This window comes from Aquarana catesbeiana, linkage group LG04 (genome assembly GCF_042186555.1).
Source record: "Aquarana catesbeiana isolate 2022-GZ linkage group LG04, ASM4218655v1, whole genome shotgun sequence".
In the NCBI taxonomy this organism is placed as follows: Eukaryota; Metazoa; Chordata; class Amphibia; order Anura; family Ranidae; genus Aquarana; species Aquarana catesbeiana.
In genome coordinates this window covers 480,400,622-480,417,669 of record NC_133327.1, presented here as the reverse complement: position 1 = coordinate 480,417,669, position 17,048 = coordinate 480,400,622, and the positions used below count along the sequence as shown (strand labels likewise).

General features: G+C 46.8%; 1 protein-coding gene across 4 annotated transcripts in view; it reads right to left on the bottom strand.

Annotated features, from left to right (window-relative positions):
- The window catches only part of MTR (5-methyltetrahydrofolate-homocysteine methyltransferase), a 1,497,716-nt gene that overhangs the window by 76,969 nt on the left and 1,403,699 nt on the right, over positions 1–17,048 (bottom strand). For all 4 annotated transcript variants that reach the window (XM_073627630.1, XM_073627629.1, XM_073627631.1 and 1 more), the window contains one exon: positions 10,363–10,475. In XM_073627630.1, the coding sequence (XP_073483731.1) occupies positions 10,363–10,475 (113 nt within the window). The remainder of the gene's footprint in view (positions 1–10,362; positions 10,476–17,048) is intronic.

The following is a 17,048-nucleotide window of genomic DNA, read 5'->3' as shown; positions in this document are numbered from 1 at the left end:
GGCTGCCTGCACACTGCACACAGTGGGGAGGGCGGAACTGCAGGGATGCAGGGCGGGCGCTGGGCGGTGAGAGATGGTGTTATCTCTCTGCTCCTCCGCCCGCCGGCTCCCTGATTGGCCAGCAGCCGCTCACGCTGTCACCGAGCCACACAGCTGCTCATCAACAGTGCAGCCCGCTGTCTCTCTCCAGTCCCCACCGGAGCCGCCTGTTGTCTCTCCCCAGTCCCCACTGTCCGGAGCCGCCTGCTGTCTCTCCCCAGTCCCCACCGGAGCCGCCTGCTGTCTCTCCCCAGTCCCCACCGGTGCCGCCTGCTGTCTCTCCAGTGTCCCCACCGGTGCCACCTGCTGTCTCTCCCCAGTCCCCACCGGAGCCGCCCGAGACCTGCTGTCTCTCCCCACCGCTGTCTTTCAGCCGCGGAGCCGCCCGCCGCCTCTCTCACTCACAGCGACGCCTGCCAGCACATTTACTGACCCACATTCTCGGAGGGGGCAATTGCCCCGTTGCCCCCCCTGCATCCGCCCCTGAAGCACACTTAACCGCTGATCCATTTTATATTCTTAGAAGCTATAATGATTGCTACGGCCTGGAAGAGCTTGATGATTGATAGCTGCTGAAATGTAAACTTACTTGGATCATGCTTAATGAAAAAATAGTGTACTTCCAGATAAACAATCCTTTTTCAATAAGGTTTGGAATCCCTGGTTCTCATACCTACGATTGCCATTAGACTAGGGGTGGGCGTGTGGCTGGACTCTTACATGGGAGTGTTTCCTTCCTCTCTCCTCATTTCTTCTCCCTAATACATAATAGTTCACTGTTCTGGAGCATGTTGGTCACATTTTTAATGCTTACACATGACTGTATACATTTCCTTGAGGGCGTAGTCTATTATAGCTGGTTGCCAGAGGGTCTATTGTTGCTGGGTGGTATTTTGTTGTAGGTGGTCCATTGATGCGGGGGGGCCTATTGTTGCTGGTGGGTCTATTGTTGTTGGCTGTGGGGGTCTATTTTACTGCTTTTCTTGTTATCAATAACAAATTCCATACAAATTACTTAGTACCACAAATGTTACTTGGTTCTGTATTCTCTAAAAGGAGCAGTGCTGGGAGGTGGGTAGGGGGTGTAACCAAGGACTGGTGCTCAGAGATAGGTAGGGGCAAAGACAATGGGTAACTCCCAAAAGGGGGAGTTCCTGCACCTATTCTCTGAGAAAAAAAAGCCCTGTAAAGGATACGTTAGCGGAAATCATTTCAGGGCCTGATTTTGTAATTAGTTTCATATAAATTACTACCCCCTCCCTTTCCTGTCCAAAGGACTCTTGATTGGCACATATTAATGTATGATGCTTGGAATCTATCTCCAACCTTATGATTGCTATGTCAGGCATTATTATATACTGTATGTAAACAAACTTCTAAAAGAACTATCAGATGTGTTGTACCGGCCTCTTTTGGGCTACTGGTAATTCTCGACTACTGTTATATCTCCTATTACTTTTTGAAAATCTAATAAAAATGAATGAAATAGAATTTATTTTATTGATGGGTATAGAAAACCGGAGTTAGACTTACCAGTAACATAGTGCTCCTCCCTTCGGGAAAGGAAACACGTACACCAGTTGTCTTAAAAGGTGGTCCTCCAGGCCTTCCTCTTCAGTTTACCAAAGAACTACCGGAAGGCTCTGAAAGATATAACACACTAACACCACGTCAGTGCATAACTCTAACACCAGTTAATTAGAAAACACCGGGTGGGAAACCAGGCTGTCCTGGAAGACTCCTAGAAAAAGAGTTACCAGTAAGTCTAACTCCGGTTTTCTCTTTTCGTCTTCCAGGACAGGCTCTGAGATGATAAGCAAGAAACTCACTTTGTCAGGGCGGGACCACTTCCTGGAGGACCTTTCATCCAAATGTCTGCTCTTTGTCAGACAATAAATCCAGACGGTAATGTTTAGCAAATGTAGAGTAGCTGGACCATGTTGCAGCCTTGCAGATGACCTCCGGAGAGGCGCCGGCCCTCTCTGCCCATGAAACCAAGACTGCCCTGGTGGAATGTGCCTTGACTAATGGTGCTTGTCTACCTTCCAACTTATAAGCTTCTATGATTGCCATTCTTATCCATCAAGCAATGGAAGATTTAGATGCCCTACAACCCTTGCGGGCCCCCGCAAAATTAACAAAAAGAGAATCTGAGTTCCTAAAGCTTCTAGTGACTTCTAAATAAACTAAAAGGCTGCTCTTAACATCTAATAAACTTAAAGATTCCTCCTCATCTGCCTCTGAGATGGGATGGAATGTCGGCAGGTCAATGTCCTGAGTTCTATGGAACGTAGATGCTACCTTAGGGAGAAAACTGGGATCTGTCTTAAGAACGATCCTATCCTCCCGAATCAACAAAAAATGGCCCTCGAATAGAGAGAGCCTGCAAATCACTCACCCTTCTGGCTGAGGTGATAGCTATCAGAAAAACTGTTTTGAGTACAACCCATTTTAGCATGGATTTCTCCAGGGGATCGAAGGGACCACCAGTAAGTGCACTGAGGACCAAGGCCAGGTCCCAAGTGGGGCATCCCCTGCTGACCTGGACCTTACCAGGGCCTTGAAGAAATTCCTAACAAATTGATTTTGCTGAAGTGAGGTCTGCAGGAAAATACTCAAGGTCACAGTCTGAACTTTCAAGGTACTAACAGAAAGGCCCAGTTCTACACCTGTCTGGAGGAAATCCAGGACTGCCGGAATCCCAGGATGATTCAGCCCCTGCTCTACTGACCAGGAATTAAAACATTTCCATACCTTGGCATAAATTGCCCTGGTTACCAGTTTACGGCACTCAAGAAGAGTTCTAATCACTCTCTCTGAAAACCCCTGCGCTCTCAACAGCTGTTCCTCAGATACCATGCTGATAGTCTGAGGCTCTCTATTCAAGGGTGTAGAATCGGGCCCTGGGAAATCAAGTCCTCCCTGATCAGGAGGGGTAAAGGAGGACAAATGACCAGTCTCTTCAAATTGGCAAACCAGGGTCTCTTTGGCCAAAATGGCGTTACTAGGATGAGATCGGTCAATTCTGCCAGAAATCTCTGGAGAATCGCAGCTATCAGCCACACTGGAGGAAAGGCATAACACAGGTTGAACTGCCAAGGATTGGTAAAGGCATCTATCCCTGTGGTTTGATCCTGTGGGTGGATGGAAAAGAATTGTGCCACCTTCTTGTTGGCCTCAGAGGCGAAGAGGTCCACCTCCGGTTGTCCCAACACTGTACAATCTCCCTGAAATCATTTATGTTGAGGGACCATTTGTCCTGACACACATGTTGGTGGCTGAGAAAATCCACCAGCGAATTCTGAAAGCCTTTTAGGTGAATGGCGGACAATGAGGACAGATTCACCTCAGCCCAGCACAGAATCTTGTTGGCTATGGTCTGTAGAGCGGGGCTCCTTGAGCCTCCCTGCTTGTTCACATATGGGACAGCTGCCGCATTGTCTGTCCATACCTGTAGGTGCTGTCCACCTATCTGGTACTGGAAAGCCTCTATAGCCCTCAGAATTGCCAGAAGCTCCCTCGGATTTGAGGATCGACTGGCCTCTACTGGTGACCAGGCTCCCTGAGCTAAGGACCCCTTCAGGTGGGCGCCCCATCCCAATGCACTGGCGTCGGTTGTCACCACTATGGCCACAGGACGGGCTCAGGACGGACCTACTTCCAGATTGTGGTGAGCTCGCCACCACCATAAAGTCCTTTTAATTTTTGCTGGTAGGAGCATAGGTTGATCTATGCTTTGTTTTCTGCCGTCCCAGAAACGCAGCATGAGATTCTGCAGAGGTCGCTAATGAAGTCTTGCCCAAGGAACCGCTAGGAAACAGGATGTCATCAGACCCAGAACTCTCATAACCTCTTTGATCAGGGCTTTAAAGCTGGGCTACTGCCTGATCCACCTTCAGGATATTTTCCCTGGGGAGAAACACCTTCATCTTCACTGAAGAGATTTTGTACCCCAAATACAGGACCTCCTTTGTGGGGGTTAGCTGGGACTTTCCCTGGTTGATTAGCCACCCGAGAGATAGCAGGAAACTCTGGGCATCCTGCAAATCTCTCTCTAGTTGATGAAAAGAGGGGGCCACAAACAGGAGATCGTCCAGGTAGGGGATCACTGTAAAGGCCTCTGCTAGAACCTTCGTTTAGATTCTCGGCGAAGAGGACAGACCGAAAGGTAGTGCCCAGAACTGGAAGTGCAGAGCTTCCGAATGTATTCTGACCGCTAGCCTGAGGAATTTTTGAAATTCCTGATGTATAGGGACATGCAGGTAGGCCATATAGCAGCCTGGAAAAAGGAGGTTTGTTACAGTAAATATTGATTCCATCCTGAATCGCTTGTACCTTACAAACTGGTTCAGGGGACGGAGGTTCAGGATTAGTCTGAACTTCCCTGAAGGTTTTCTCACAAAAAACACATGGGAGTATACACCCTGACCCTGCTCCTTCTGGGGCACCTGAATAAGGACTCTCTAAACCATGAGGTCCCCTAATAATAGGTCCAGAGCTTTCGCTTTTTCCCGGTAACTGGGTAACCTGATAACTTGAGGGGGGAACCAAATTGAACTCCAGTCTGTAACCATTCCTTATGATGTCTAAAATCAACAGACTTGAAGTTGAGCTGGTCCATTGTGAGAGGAACTCCCTCAGTTTCCCTCCCACTGGGACGAAGGAGTTACTGGGGTTTTGCGGTGGTTTGAGGAGGATTAAATAAGATTCCTCTTCCATGCCCTTTATGGCCCGTCCAATGTTTCTTGGGGCAGCCACCCCTCTATTGTTGGCCCTGTTGCCTGGGGCCTCGAAAAAAGCGTTTGCCCTCGCTTTTCTTCTTCCTCTCAGGAAACGCTTTCTTACTGTCCTGAGTACAGTAGGTGACCGTGATATTGTGTCAAACTCGCCGCATTTCTCGGCGAGATTTGACACCTGGGAGTCCCGTCGCGGGAGCCAGCGCTGAGATGGCTCACTCATCGGGAAAGGAAAACTTTTTTTTTCCTTTCCCGATGAGTGACAGGCAGTGCTGACAGCTCTCTGGTATTAATCGTGAGGGGGAACGCCGCGCCAAATTTTAAATGAAAAAACTGGCGTGGGTTCCCCCCCAGAGGCATACCAGGCCCTTAGGTCTAGTATGGATTGTAAGGGGAACCCCCTATGCCAAAAAATCGGCGTGGGGGTCCCCCCAAAATCCATACCAGACCCTTATCCGAGCACGCAGCCCGGCCGGTCAGGAAAGGGGGTGGGGACAAGCGAGCACCCCCCTCCTGAGTCGTACCAGGCCGCATGCCCTCCACATGGGGGGGTGGGTGCCTTGGAGGAGAGGGGGCACCCTGCGGGCCCCCCCAACCCAATGCACCTTGTTCCCATGTTGATGAGGACAAGGGCCTCTTCCCGACAACCCTGGCCGTTGGTTGTTGGGGCCTGCGGGCGGAGGGCTTATCAGAATCCGGCAGCTCTTTTTCCAGCAGGGGGCCCGGTCTGCTGCCGCTGTCTTGTCGCCGCTGTCTTGTCGCTTCTTTTCTTCCGATGTTGACACGAAGCTCTCTCCGGCTGGAATGCTTTGTGCGAGCTGCGGAGCCAGTTATATAGGCGGTGACCCCGCCCCCTTGTGACGTCACGGTCCCAGCATGCGCAGGGACTCTGGGGTCACACCCCTTTATGACGCCAGAGTCCCTGCACATGCTGGGACTGTGACGTCACAAGGGGGTGGGGTTACCGCTTATATAAATGGCTCCGCAGCTCGCACAAAGCATTCCAGCCGGAGAGAGCATCGTGTCAACATCGGAAGAAGAGAATGGAAGAAGAGAAGAAGCGACGAGACAGCGGCGACAAGACAGCGGCAGCAGACCGGGCCCCCCGCTGGCAAAAGAGCTGGAAGAAGATAGCGGAGGGGCCCGGGAGAAGAGGCGGCACACCGGGAGAAGTCGGAAGAAGACCCCAGAGCTACCTAATAAATTACTCTCTAAACCTGTGCAGTGTGTTTTTTTTTTTTTTAATGACACTTTTCCCTAGGTGAATGGGTAGGGGGTTCCCCTTACAATCCATACCAGACCTAAGGGCCTGGTATGCTTCTGGTGGGGAACCCACGCCGTTCTTTTCATTTAAAATTTGACGTGGCGTTCCCCCTCACGATTCATGCCAGACAGCTGTCAGCACTGCCTGTCACTCATCGTGAAAGGAAAAAAAAAGTTTTCCTTTCCCGATGAGTGAGCCAGCGCGACATGCACAGTACCCTGTCGCCAAGAACCAGAGCGATGGTATCGCGCTGGAAACACAATCTCGCGGTCAGGTACTGTACATTTCAGCGCCTCCTGAAGGCCGGGCCTAAACAGGTGGTCACCCGAAAAGGGTAACTCACAAAGCTTAAAGTGGAGGTTCACACAAAAATGGAACCTCCGCTTTTCTGAACCCTCCCCCCCTCTGGTGTCACATTTGGCACCTTTCAGGGGGGAGGGGGGTGCAGATACCTGTCTAATACAGGTATCTGCACCCACTTCCGGGGATAGACTTCCGCGGGAGTCACGCCCCCTCCCCCCTGCTGTCTCCTGGGAAACACACAGGTCCTAGGAGATAGCTGGGACCAGTTAAGACGCTCAGCGCGACTCGCGCATGCGCAGTAGGGAACCGGGAAGTGAAGCCGCAACGCTTCACTTCCCGATTCCCTAACCGAGAATGGCGGCGGCAGCAGCCGAGCGATTGATCGGCTTTGGCTGCCGACATCGCTGGACTTCAGGACAGGTAAGTGTCCGTTTATTAAAAGTCAGCATCTGCAGTTTTTGTAGCTGCTGGCTTTTAATATTTTTTTTTGTAGGTGGACTCCCTCTTTAAGCTTTGAGGCGGCGTCGCCTGTCCAGGCTTTAAGCCATACAGCCCTTCTAGCTGTATTTACTAGTGCGGTTGACCTAGCGGCTAATTTTACAGACTCCGCGAAGGCATCTGCCAAAAAGCTAACCGCCTTAAATAGTAAGGGAAAAGATTTCAAAAGCTGTTGCCTAGATGTACCAGGCGAAATGTGGGACTGTAATTGTGATAGCCAGCGCTCCAGATTTCTGGCCACGCAAGTAGCTGCAAGAGCTGGCTTCAACCCAATTGATGAGGCATCCCAAGCCCTCTTTAGCAGCACGTCCCCCCCTTTTATCCATGGGACCTTTGAGCGATCCCAAGATGTCAAAGGCCAAGTCTGTCTTTTTCGAGACTTTGGCTAAGGGCGCATCCAGTTTAGGAATTTTATTCCATGGATGAGAAGCATCTGCTTCAAAAGGGAACCTATGTTTGAGGCTACCTGAAAAGAATGGCCTCTTTTCCGGCTGTTCCCACTCCAGCAAAATCGACTCTATCAGAGATTTATGCATGGGAAAAACCCTGGCTTTATGAGCACTGGACCCTTGGTACATCAGGTCGTGCTGGGAGAGTTGAACCTGCTCTTCACGAATTTCTAACGTGTCATAAATCACTTTCAATAAATCCCCCATAATGTCCAGAGACAATTTATATCTGGACCGTCTGGAGGAATCATCCTCCCCCTCTGAGTTGGATCCTGAATCCAAGAGAGGAGGCTAGCGATCTAGGTACCCTCTCCCCCTCGCCCTCCTGACTGGGCTCATGTGGGCGCAAGCTCGTCTTTAACCAAAATCAGGATTTTGTGATATGCTGCCACAGAATCATCCTTGACGAGACTGCTGACACAATCTGGGCATAGTGGTTTCTCCCAATTGGGGCCTAACTTAGTCCCACATACGGCACATTCTTTAATAGGCAGTTGTGTCTGAGTCCTGTCCTGGGTTTTAACCTGAAAACCAAACAGAAAAGACAAGAGGACAAACTTTCATTAGTATGCCTCCCTGACCCAAACCACCACTGTGCTAGGGTCAGCCTAGGAAGTGCCCAGCCCATCACCTGAGGTTCCCCACCCAGGGAGGGAGTTACTTGGGTCCCAAGAACCCTGACCCCCCCAGTGTAAGAGATGGTCCACCCTTACCACCTTACCTGGGAGGTGCCGGAGCCTACAGAACCGGAGTCTATCGCTTGTGCAGCTGTCTCCATGTTTCCTGGTGTTTGCGCAGCCTTGCTGAGCCTTATACACCGCTCTTGATGCCTGTGTGCCTCAGTGACCATGTCTCGAGGTGCCCCCTAATGACGCGGTTCCGCTGGAAGTACATCGTGCGTCACTTACGCCTGTTGGAACACAGAAGCCCCGCCCCCTACACCTCATTCTGAAACCGGATGAGCCACAGAGTCACCAGCATAGCCGGCCGAGCGTCTCTCGCCTGCCGGCCCAGGAATCACCTGAGTTTCCACAAGTGCTGGTACGGCGCTGTAGGGGGACGTGGCTGTAGTCACCCAGGGTCCTGCTATCTCGGAGCTAACGGCAACGGTGGGGCTAGCATCACCCTCTTCCCCAGCTGGACAGAGGGGTGCCCCGGCAGAGGAGAGTCAACGCTAGGGGTTCTTCACAGGACAGTCCCGAGACATGGAGCTCCCTTAGTTCCTAGCAAGCTCCTTCCCGTCCAGCAGGAAACACAATAACTGAAGAGGGAGGCCTGGAGGACCACCTTTTAAGATAATTGGTGTACATGTTTCCTGTCCCGGAGGGAGGAGCCCTATGTCTCAGAGGCTGTCCTGGAAGACGAAAGAAGAAATAATAGTAATATTAACAACTATGGCCACCCAAATTCTTGGTCCTATGACCCAATCTATGTAAAAATAAAATTGGCTTCATGAAGAACAAAGATCCACAGTAAACATCTAACAATTACCAATGTATAACTATTTTGCAGAAATTTTAATATATATTAACAATTCTGCAAGATAGTTATATATAGGTACCGTATATACTCGAGTATAGGCTGACCCGAATATAAGCCGAGGCACCTAATTTTACCACAAAAAACAGGGAAAACGTATTGACTCGAGTATAAGCCTAGTGTGGTTCATAATATACATTCTACCAGTGCCCATGAAATGCAACCTGCCAGTGCCCATGAGGTATAGCCTACCAGTGCCCATGAGGTACAGCCTACCAGTGCCCATCAGGCACAGCCTGCCAGTGCCCATCAGGTACAGCCTGCCAGTGCCTGGTAATGTGATGTCACGCTGTGTGTCAGAGTTGGATCTGAATCGCCGTGCAGCCACTGTAACGATGTCCCGCCTCCTATGGCAGACGGCACAATGATTCCTAGCATTGGATCAGTGTGCCATCTATTACAAGAGGCGGTCTAGGAGGTGGGACATCATTACAGTGGCTGCATGGCGATTCAGATCTCTGACACACAGCATTAGATCACGCTACCAGGCACTGGGGAGGCTGCACATGACACTTGTGAGAAGAGCAGGAGGGAGGGAAACTGACAGTGGCACGCCGGTATGATACATGTGCAGCACCCAGTGGGGTGGCCCCGCCCCTTTTTCAGGACTTTTTTTTTTCTTAAGTGGGACCCTCACTCGAGTATAAGCCGAGGGGGGGGGGTCAGCATAAAAAATGTGCTGAAAGACTCGGCTTATACTCGAGTATATACGGTAATTGTTGGATGTTTACTGTGGATTTTTAGTTCTTCACAATGATGCAGCTTCAGAGATGTGGGTTTTTTTGAACGAATCGTCTGCCTGCCAATAGTGCCGTGCCCCCCCACCCCCGAACCTCATCAGCATACAAGACAATAGATAATACATTTTGCACAAAAGATAAAAACTATAATACTGAAGGCTGTGGGCTACGATGGTAGACCGTGAATTGATTGCTATATGTCAACCGATGCTGCATCTACCTAAGTATGGTTCTACAATAACCTGTTCACTGAGGCCCAAGTGATCGAACATCGGCAATGGCTCGGTTCTCTCAGCTCCCCGAGCAGAGAGCTGCAGCCTGTCAATCAGCAGCACTCTGCTACTCTGGAGCGCTGAGCTGTGGAGGGGTGGGGAGCGGCCGTCTGAGCCTCTCTGTGTCTCGCTGAGAGGTCGAGACTGGTGTCAGTCCAGGTACCTGGCGGATCCAGACTCCCAGGGTCGGGATGATGCGGTGCCTGGACTGATCTGTGTGACGTCAGCAGAGAGTAGACTGTGCTGAAAATGGGCACAGGAGTGCAAAACGAATTGCACTCCTGTGACCCAAAGGAGAAGCCCAGCCAAATGAGCTCAGGCTGGACTTCTCCTTTAATAATGAAGACAGTGAAGTTATTTCAACTGGTAACAAAAAAGCAATTGTTTTTAACCTTTATATTCTTCTATGGACAAACATAAAATTGTAACAGTTATTGTTAAAAAAAATTATGTTACAATGTATACAATTATGTATTTTAGATTTTATATTTAACAAAAAGTTTATTCAACAATAAAACTTACCTGATCTTTACAAATTTTTCCAACAGAAAAATATTTGGACATTGGACTAGAAAATATTAAACCGGAAATGGCAGCAGCTGGTGACATTGCAAGAGATTCTGTAAGTGTTATACCTACAAGGATAACAGAATAGCAAAACATGAATTATTACTTTTGTGAGTCACTATACACTATTATACAGTAGTTTAAACTATTAATGACCACAAATTACTGTTTACAGCTATGTTGCTCTCTGCTACTGTGCGTTTATAAATATCATATCAGCGTGCTACAGAGTTCTCTATAAAAACCCTGCATCAAACAGTTGTAGGCATTGTCATTTATCGCTATGGAGATGCTGAACCACACCCGGGTGACACCATCACGTAATACTGTGGTGGGGGGGCGAGCCACCCCTATGATAAGAATGGCAGTATACTGATTGGCAGCGGGGTTATTGTGCTTCTTCATTTGAATCACTCATGTGCATCTTCATCCCTATCACTCATCACCCCATGTGTATGTTCATCCCCATCACTCATCATCTTTGTGTTTCTTTATCCTCATCACCCCTATACCTCCTCAGCCTCCTCACCCCTGTGCTTCTTCATCCTCATCACTCCTGTGCTTTTTCACCTTCATCACCCCATGCGTATCTTTATCCTCATCAATCATCACCCATGTATATCTTCATCCTCATCACCTCTGTGCTTCTTCATCCTCATAACTGATCACCCATGTGCATCTTCATGGGTCTTCATCATCATCCATGAGTATATTTATCCCCATCACCCCATATGCATCTTCATCCTCATCACCAATGTGCTTCTTCATCCCTGCCACTCATCACCCCATGTGTATCTTCATCCCCATCACCCCATGTGTATCTTCATCCTCATCACCCCATGTGTATCTTCATCCTCATCACACCTGTGCTTCTTCATCCTCATTACTCATCACTCATTATCCCTGAATAAAAATCTGGTAATAAAACAGGCTGATAAGGGAGGGGTATTGGTGATCCAAGATTTAATCGGACTAAACCAAGGAAGCGGAGAGGTTATTGTCTGACAAAAAACATACAAAAAAAGTACGAAAGATCCTTTGGAATCTTTCAAGTCGGAACATAAGGTCCTAGTAGATCAGGCTTATAGGGACAAAAATATTGTTTCTTGTACGAGAGTTTTACAAACATCCATATTTTTACCATCTGCTGAATGCACATAAAAGACCCCATCTGCCCTCTGGGAAGAACAATCATTGTGGCTATGAATAGCCGCACGACTAGCCTGTCCCAATATGTGGATGCCTTCCTTCAACCAAGTGTTCAATCCTTACCGTCACTCTTCTCACCTTATGGATACCTTTTCCCATTACACATGGGAAGAATCGTACACTGGGCTTTCTTTAGATGTCACATCGTTGTACACATCTTTCATGCATGAGGTTGGCCTTACAGCGCTAGGGCACTTGCTTGCTGAAGAATCTAATCTTCATCACAGACAAGCCCAGTTTATCATAGAGAGCACACAGTTTTGTTTAGAGCACAATTATATTAAACATATGGGGGGTTATTATCTGCAGATGCATGACACCGCCATGGGCGTCCCGTTTGCGCCATGTTATGCCAATCTTACCATGGGTTGGTGGGAGGAGTCATGCATCTGCTCGGATCATTTATTTCGGGAGATATATTGATGACGTCATTGTCATATGGTATGGACCCCCATCTTCCATCACTCTCTTCCTTAAATATTGCAATGAGAATGACATAGTTACATAGTTAACTATGTTAAAATATACAAGTCCAACCTATGTGTGTGATTATATGTCAGTATTATGTTGTATATCCCTGTATGTTTTGGTCGTTCAGGTGCTTATCTAATAGGTTTTTGAAACCATCAATGCTCCCTGCTGAGACCACCACCTTTGGAAGGGAATTCCACATCCTTGCTGCTCTTACATTAAAGAACCCTCTATGTAGTTTAAGGTTAAACCTCTTTTCTTCTAAATTTTAATGAGTGGCCACGTGTCTTGTTAAACTCCCTTCCACGAAAAAGTTTTATCCCTATTGTGGGGTGACCATTTGTATTTGTAAATTGAAATCATATCCTCTCTCAAACGTCTCTTCTCCAGAGAGAATAAGTTCAGTGCTCGCAACCTTTCCTCATAACTAATATCCTCCAGACCCTTTATTAGCTTTGTTGCCCTTTGTACTCACTCCATTTCCAGTACATCCTTCCTGAGAACTGGTGCCCAGAACTGGACAGCATACTCTAGGTGCGGCCGTACCAGAGTCTTGTAGAGCGGGAGAATTATTGTTTTATCTCTGGAATTGATCCCCTTTTTAATGCATGCCAATATTCTGTTTGCTTTGTTAGCAGCACCTTGGCATTGCATGCCATTGCTGAGCCCATCATCTACTAGGACCCCCAGGTCCTTTTCCATCCTAGTTTCCCATAGAGGTTCTCCCCCCAGTGTATAGATTGCATTCATATTTTTTGCCACCCAAATGCATTATTTTACATTTTTCTACATTAAACCTCATTTGCAATGTAGTTGCCCACCCCATTAATTTGTTCAGATCTTTTTGCAGGGTTTCCACATCCTGCGGAGACGTTATTGCCCTGCTTAGCTTGTATTGTCCGCAAATACAGAGATTGAACTGTTTACCCCATCCTCCAGGTCATTTATGAACAAATTAAATAGGATTGGTCCCAACACAAAACCCTGGGGGACCCCACTACCCACCCCTAACCATTCCGAGTACTCCCCATTTATCACCACCCTCTGAACTCGCCCTTGTAGCCAGTTTTCAATGTACTCACCCTATGGTCCATGCCAACGGACCTTATTTGTACAGTAAACGTTTATGGGGAACTGTGTCAAATGCTTTTACAAAATCCAGATACACCACGTCTATGGGCCTTCCTTTATCTAGATGGCAACTCACCTCCTCATAGAAGGTTACTAGATTGGTTGGGCAAGAACGATTCTTCATGAATCCATGCTGATTACTGCTAATGATATCGTCCTCATTACTAAAATCTTGTATATATTCCCTTATCATCCCCTCCAAGAGCTTGCATACTATTGATGTTAGGCTAACTTGTCTAATTCCCAGGGATGTACTTTGGGCTCTTTTTAAATATTGGTACTACATTGGCTTTTCTCCAATCACCTAGTACCATTCCAGTCAGTAGATTGTCAGTAAAAATTAGGAACAATGGTTTGTAGCATTTGTGTGGAATAATAAACAACCAAGGTTGACATATGACATCCTGCGTAGAAGTAAGGCAGATGGAGGATTGGGCTTGCCTGATATATTAGTATACTATAAGGCAATGTCGCTGGTTCGTATTCTGAATTGGTGCCATGACTCCTCTAGTAAAATGTGGGTTCCACTAGAAAAGGCTATATCAGGGAGGAACCTGTCAGGAGCCCCCTGGATTCCGAGTGTGGCAAGAGGACTTTCGAAGTGGACGTCCCCCCTGACCCGGAATTCCTTGACAATATGGGATGACTTGAATAGAACAGGAGAGTACTCCCCCCAGATGTCCCCTTCAGCTCCACTGGAGGGATTCCCATGGTTTCTACCAGGGGAGGGAGGGGGATTTCTGGAAGCATGGGGGAGGGACGGAGATGTCACTTGTGGCAAGTTTGCTCCGCGGGGGACCTTAGCAACGTACCAGGAGCTGGTTATAGTTTTAGGGAATATATCCATATCAGAATGGAGATACAACCAAATGACAAGCTTTTTTAAAAAGATGAAACCCTCATTAAGACCATTAAGTACGATTACTAGGTTTGAGAGCAAGTGTATACGCCTGGGTGAAAATAAACATCTGCTGTCTCAGATGTATAGCTTAATATTGGGTACCCAAAAGAATATAGTCCCATACTTTATTAGGGAATGGGAAAGGGAGTTAAATAAGGTACTGTCAGACGAACAAATTAAAAAAATGATTAAATCGACTTATTTAACATCCATAAGTTCGTATGTTCAGGAAATGGCCTATAAATTCCTGACAAGGTGGTATAGGACACCAGTGAGACTAAATAAAATGTATCCAACAGCGGATACCCGGTGCTGGAGAGGATGTGAACAAAGGGGTACATTTCTCTATCTGTGGTGGGAATGCCCTAAGATCAGAGAATTTTGGGTAGCAGTCGCACCGTAGATTGAGAGGTTGACCCCAAGATCAATAGAACGTACACCTTTGGATTTCCTGTTTCATGGAACAACCAGCGCAATTAAAGCTTATAGGAAGAGCATTACACCACACCTATTAAATGCAGCTAAAATATTAATACCCAGATTTTGGAAACAGACTGCTTGCCCAACACTAGAGGATTGGAAAAAAGAGGTGAACCGGATAATGGAAGCTGAAAGATGGATTCATGTAGTAAGGGATAAATAAGGGGAATTTGAGAAAACATGGGCAGGCTGGGTACAGTGTGTACATGAGATAGATTAAGAGGAAAAATAGGAAAGGCGAGGGTAGCAATGACTCTATAAGAACCTTAGTACAACTGTACTGCATATGGTCTTAGCTTTGAAAGGAATAAGGTGCTAAAATGTGAAATATGAACAGGATAGATATAAGCCGGGGTGTGTTTTTTTTTTTTTCCTCTTTTCTTTTCTGCTGTCCCCCTCTACCTCCCCTTTTCCCTTCACCCCTTTGACTGGATGCCTACGCCTAGTGAAGGGGGAGAAGGAGAGAATGAGTTGAGTCACGTGGAGGTGGAGAGCTTGGCACTTGAAGGTGAGGAGTAGTGGGTTGGGAAGGTTGTTTATTCATAACTAGGACACAATCACTTTTGGTCCTTTTCTTTTTTTTTTTTTTTTTTCCTCTTTTCTTTTCTGCTGTCCCCCTCTACCTCCCCTTTTCCCTTCACCCCTTTGACTGGATGCCTACGCCTAGTGAAGGGGGAGAAGGAGAGAATGAGCTGAGTCATGTGGAGGTGGAGAGCTTGGCACTTGAAGGTGAGGAGTAGTGGGTTGGGGAAGGTTGTTTATTCATAACTAGGACACAATCACTTTTGGTCCTTTTCTTTTTTTTTTTTTCTTTTTTCTCCTTCTCACGAGATAGAAATTATATTTTATAATGGCCGCGAGTGGCCTCCTACACTATATGGGGTTCGGTAAACACATGGAGGCAGGGGGAAGGACTTATACTGGTTTTAGTTAATTTAGCCTTTTTTTTTTTCCGACACTTAGACTTGAGGAATTAGGCCAGGAGGGCCGATATACACAACATGGGTAATCAATTATAGTCACAGTGAATGTACGGTGAGGAGTTTTTTTTTTTTTTCTCCTTTATGTACACACAATTATTTGGAACACTATATTAACCACAGGATACACTTAGAATTAAAGTGGGGTTCCACCCAAAATACAAAAATACCTGGAAAAATTCTTAAAAAAAAACAAAAAAACATTTGGATATTTTTTTTTTTTTACTTACCTCTAAATGCCTGTTGCTAGGTGGTCCCTCGTAGTCTGCCTGTTCCTCTGCCTGGGCTGGTGACATCACTTCCCCCCAGGCACAGGAAGGGCTCCGCTCTGCTCCCTCCCTCCTGTCAATCATCTGGGACCCATTACAGGTCCCAGGTGATTGAGCGGCCAATCACAGCGCGCGGCGCTGCTCACGCATGCGCAGTGGGTGCCAGGCTGTGAAGCCACAGCCTGGCGCCCACAGTTGAAATGCCGGCGCCGACGAGCGAAGGGGGGGATGAGCGGGGCTTCGATCCCCCGCATCGCTGGACCCAGGGACAGGTAAGTGTCCAATTAAAAGTCAGCAGCTGCAGTATTTGTAGCTGCTGACTTTTAATTTTTTTTTTTGACGGCCCCCCTGGGTGGAACTCCTCTTTAAGGAATCAGGCCATGAAGGCTGAAACACACAATATGGGTAATTAAAATCACAGGGCAGGTATGGGCACGTATGTTTTTTTTTGTGTTGTTTGGGTTTGTTTAATGTGTTGATTTGTGGCTTGTAGATGTTTGGAGTGCATATATATACCTTTTTTTTTTTTAAATTTTTTTTGACACAGAGAGGTTTTTTGGTAGGTGAACAATTGATTCAAAGGGAAGAATGGAGGGCGAAGATATGGGGTGGGCATTTAGTGTGTGTTGGGGATGGACAGCGCTTAAGAAGGGAGGGGAATTGTGTGTGTATATATATATATATATATATATATATATATATATATATATATGTATGTATATATGTGTGTATATAAATTTTTTTTTTCTTTTTTCCTATTTTTTTTTATTTATTTATTTTTTTTGATGGGGGGGGAGGGGTAGGGTTAGCACGACCAGTTAACTGCTGATAAGAGAACTGTGTAACTAACTTGTTTCTCGATAACTGTCTATGTTACTATGTTAACTTTGTGTAGCTATCGTGAAGAATGTGTAAATGTGAAATGTGTGAATTTATAATAGAAAATAAAGAAAAATTTTGATTATATCTAGATGGCAACTCACCTCCTCATAGAAGGTTACTAGATTGGTTGGGCAAGAACGATTTTTCATGAATCCATGCTGATTACTGCTAATGATACCGTCCTCATTACTAAAATCTTGTATATATTCCCTTATCATCCCCTCCAAGAGCTTGCATACTATTGATGTTAGGCTAACTTGTCTAATTCCCAGGGATGTACTTTGGGCTCTTTTTAAATATTGGTACTACATTGGCTTT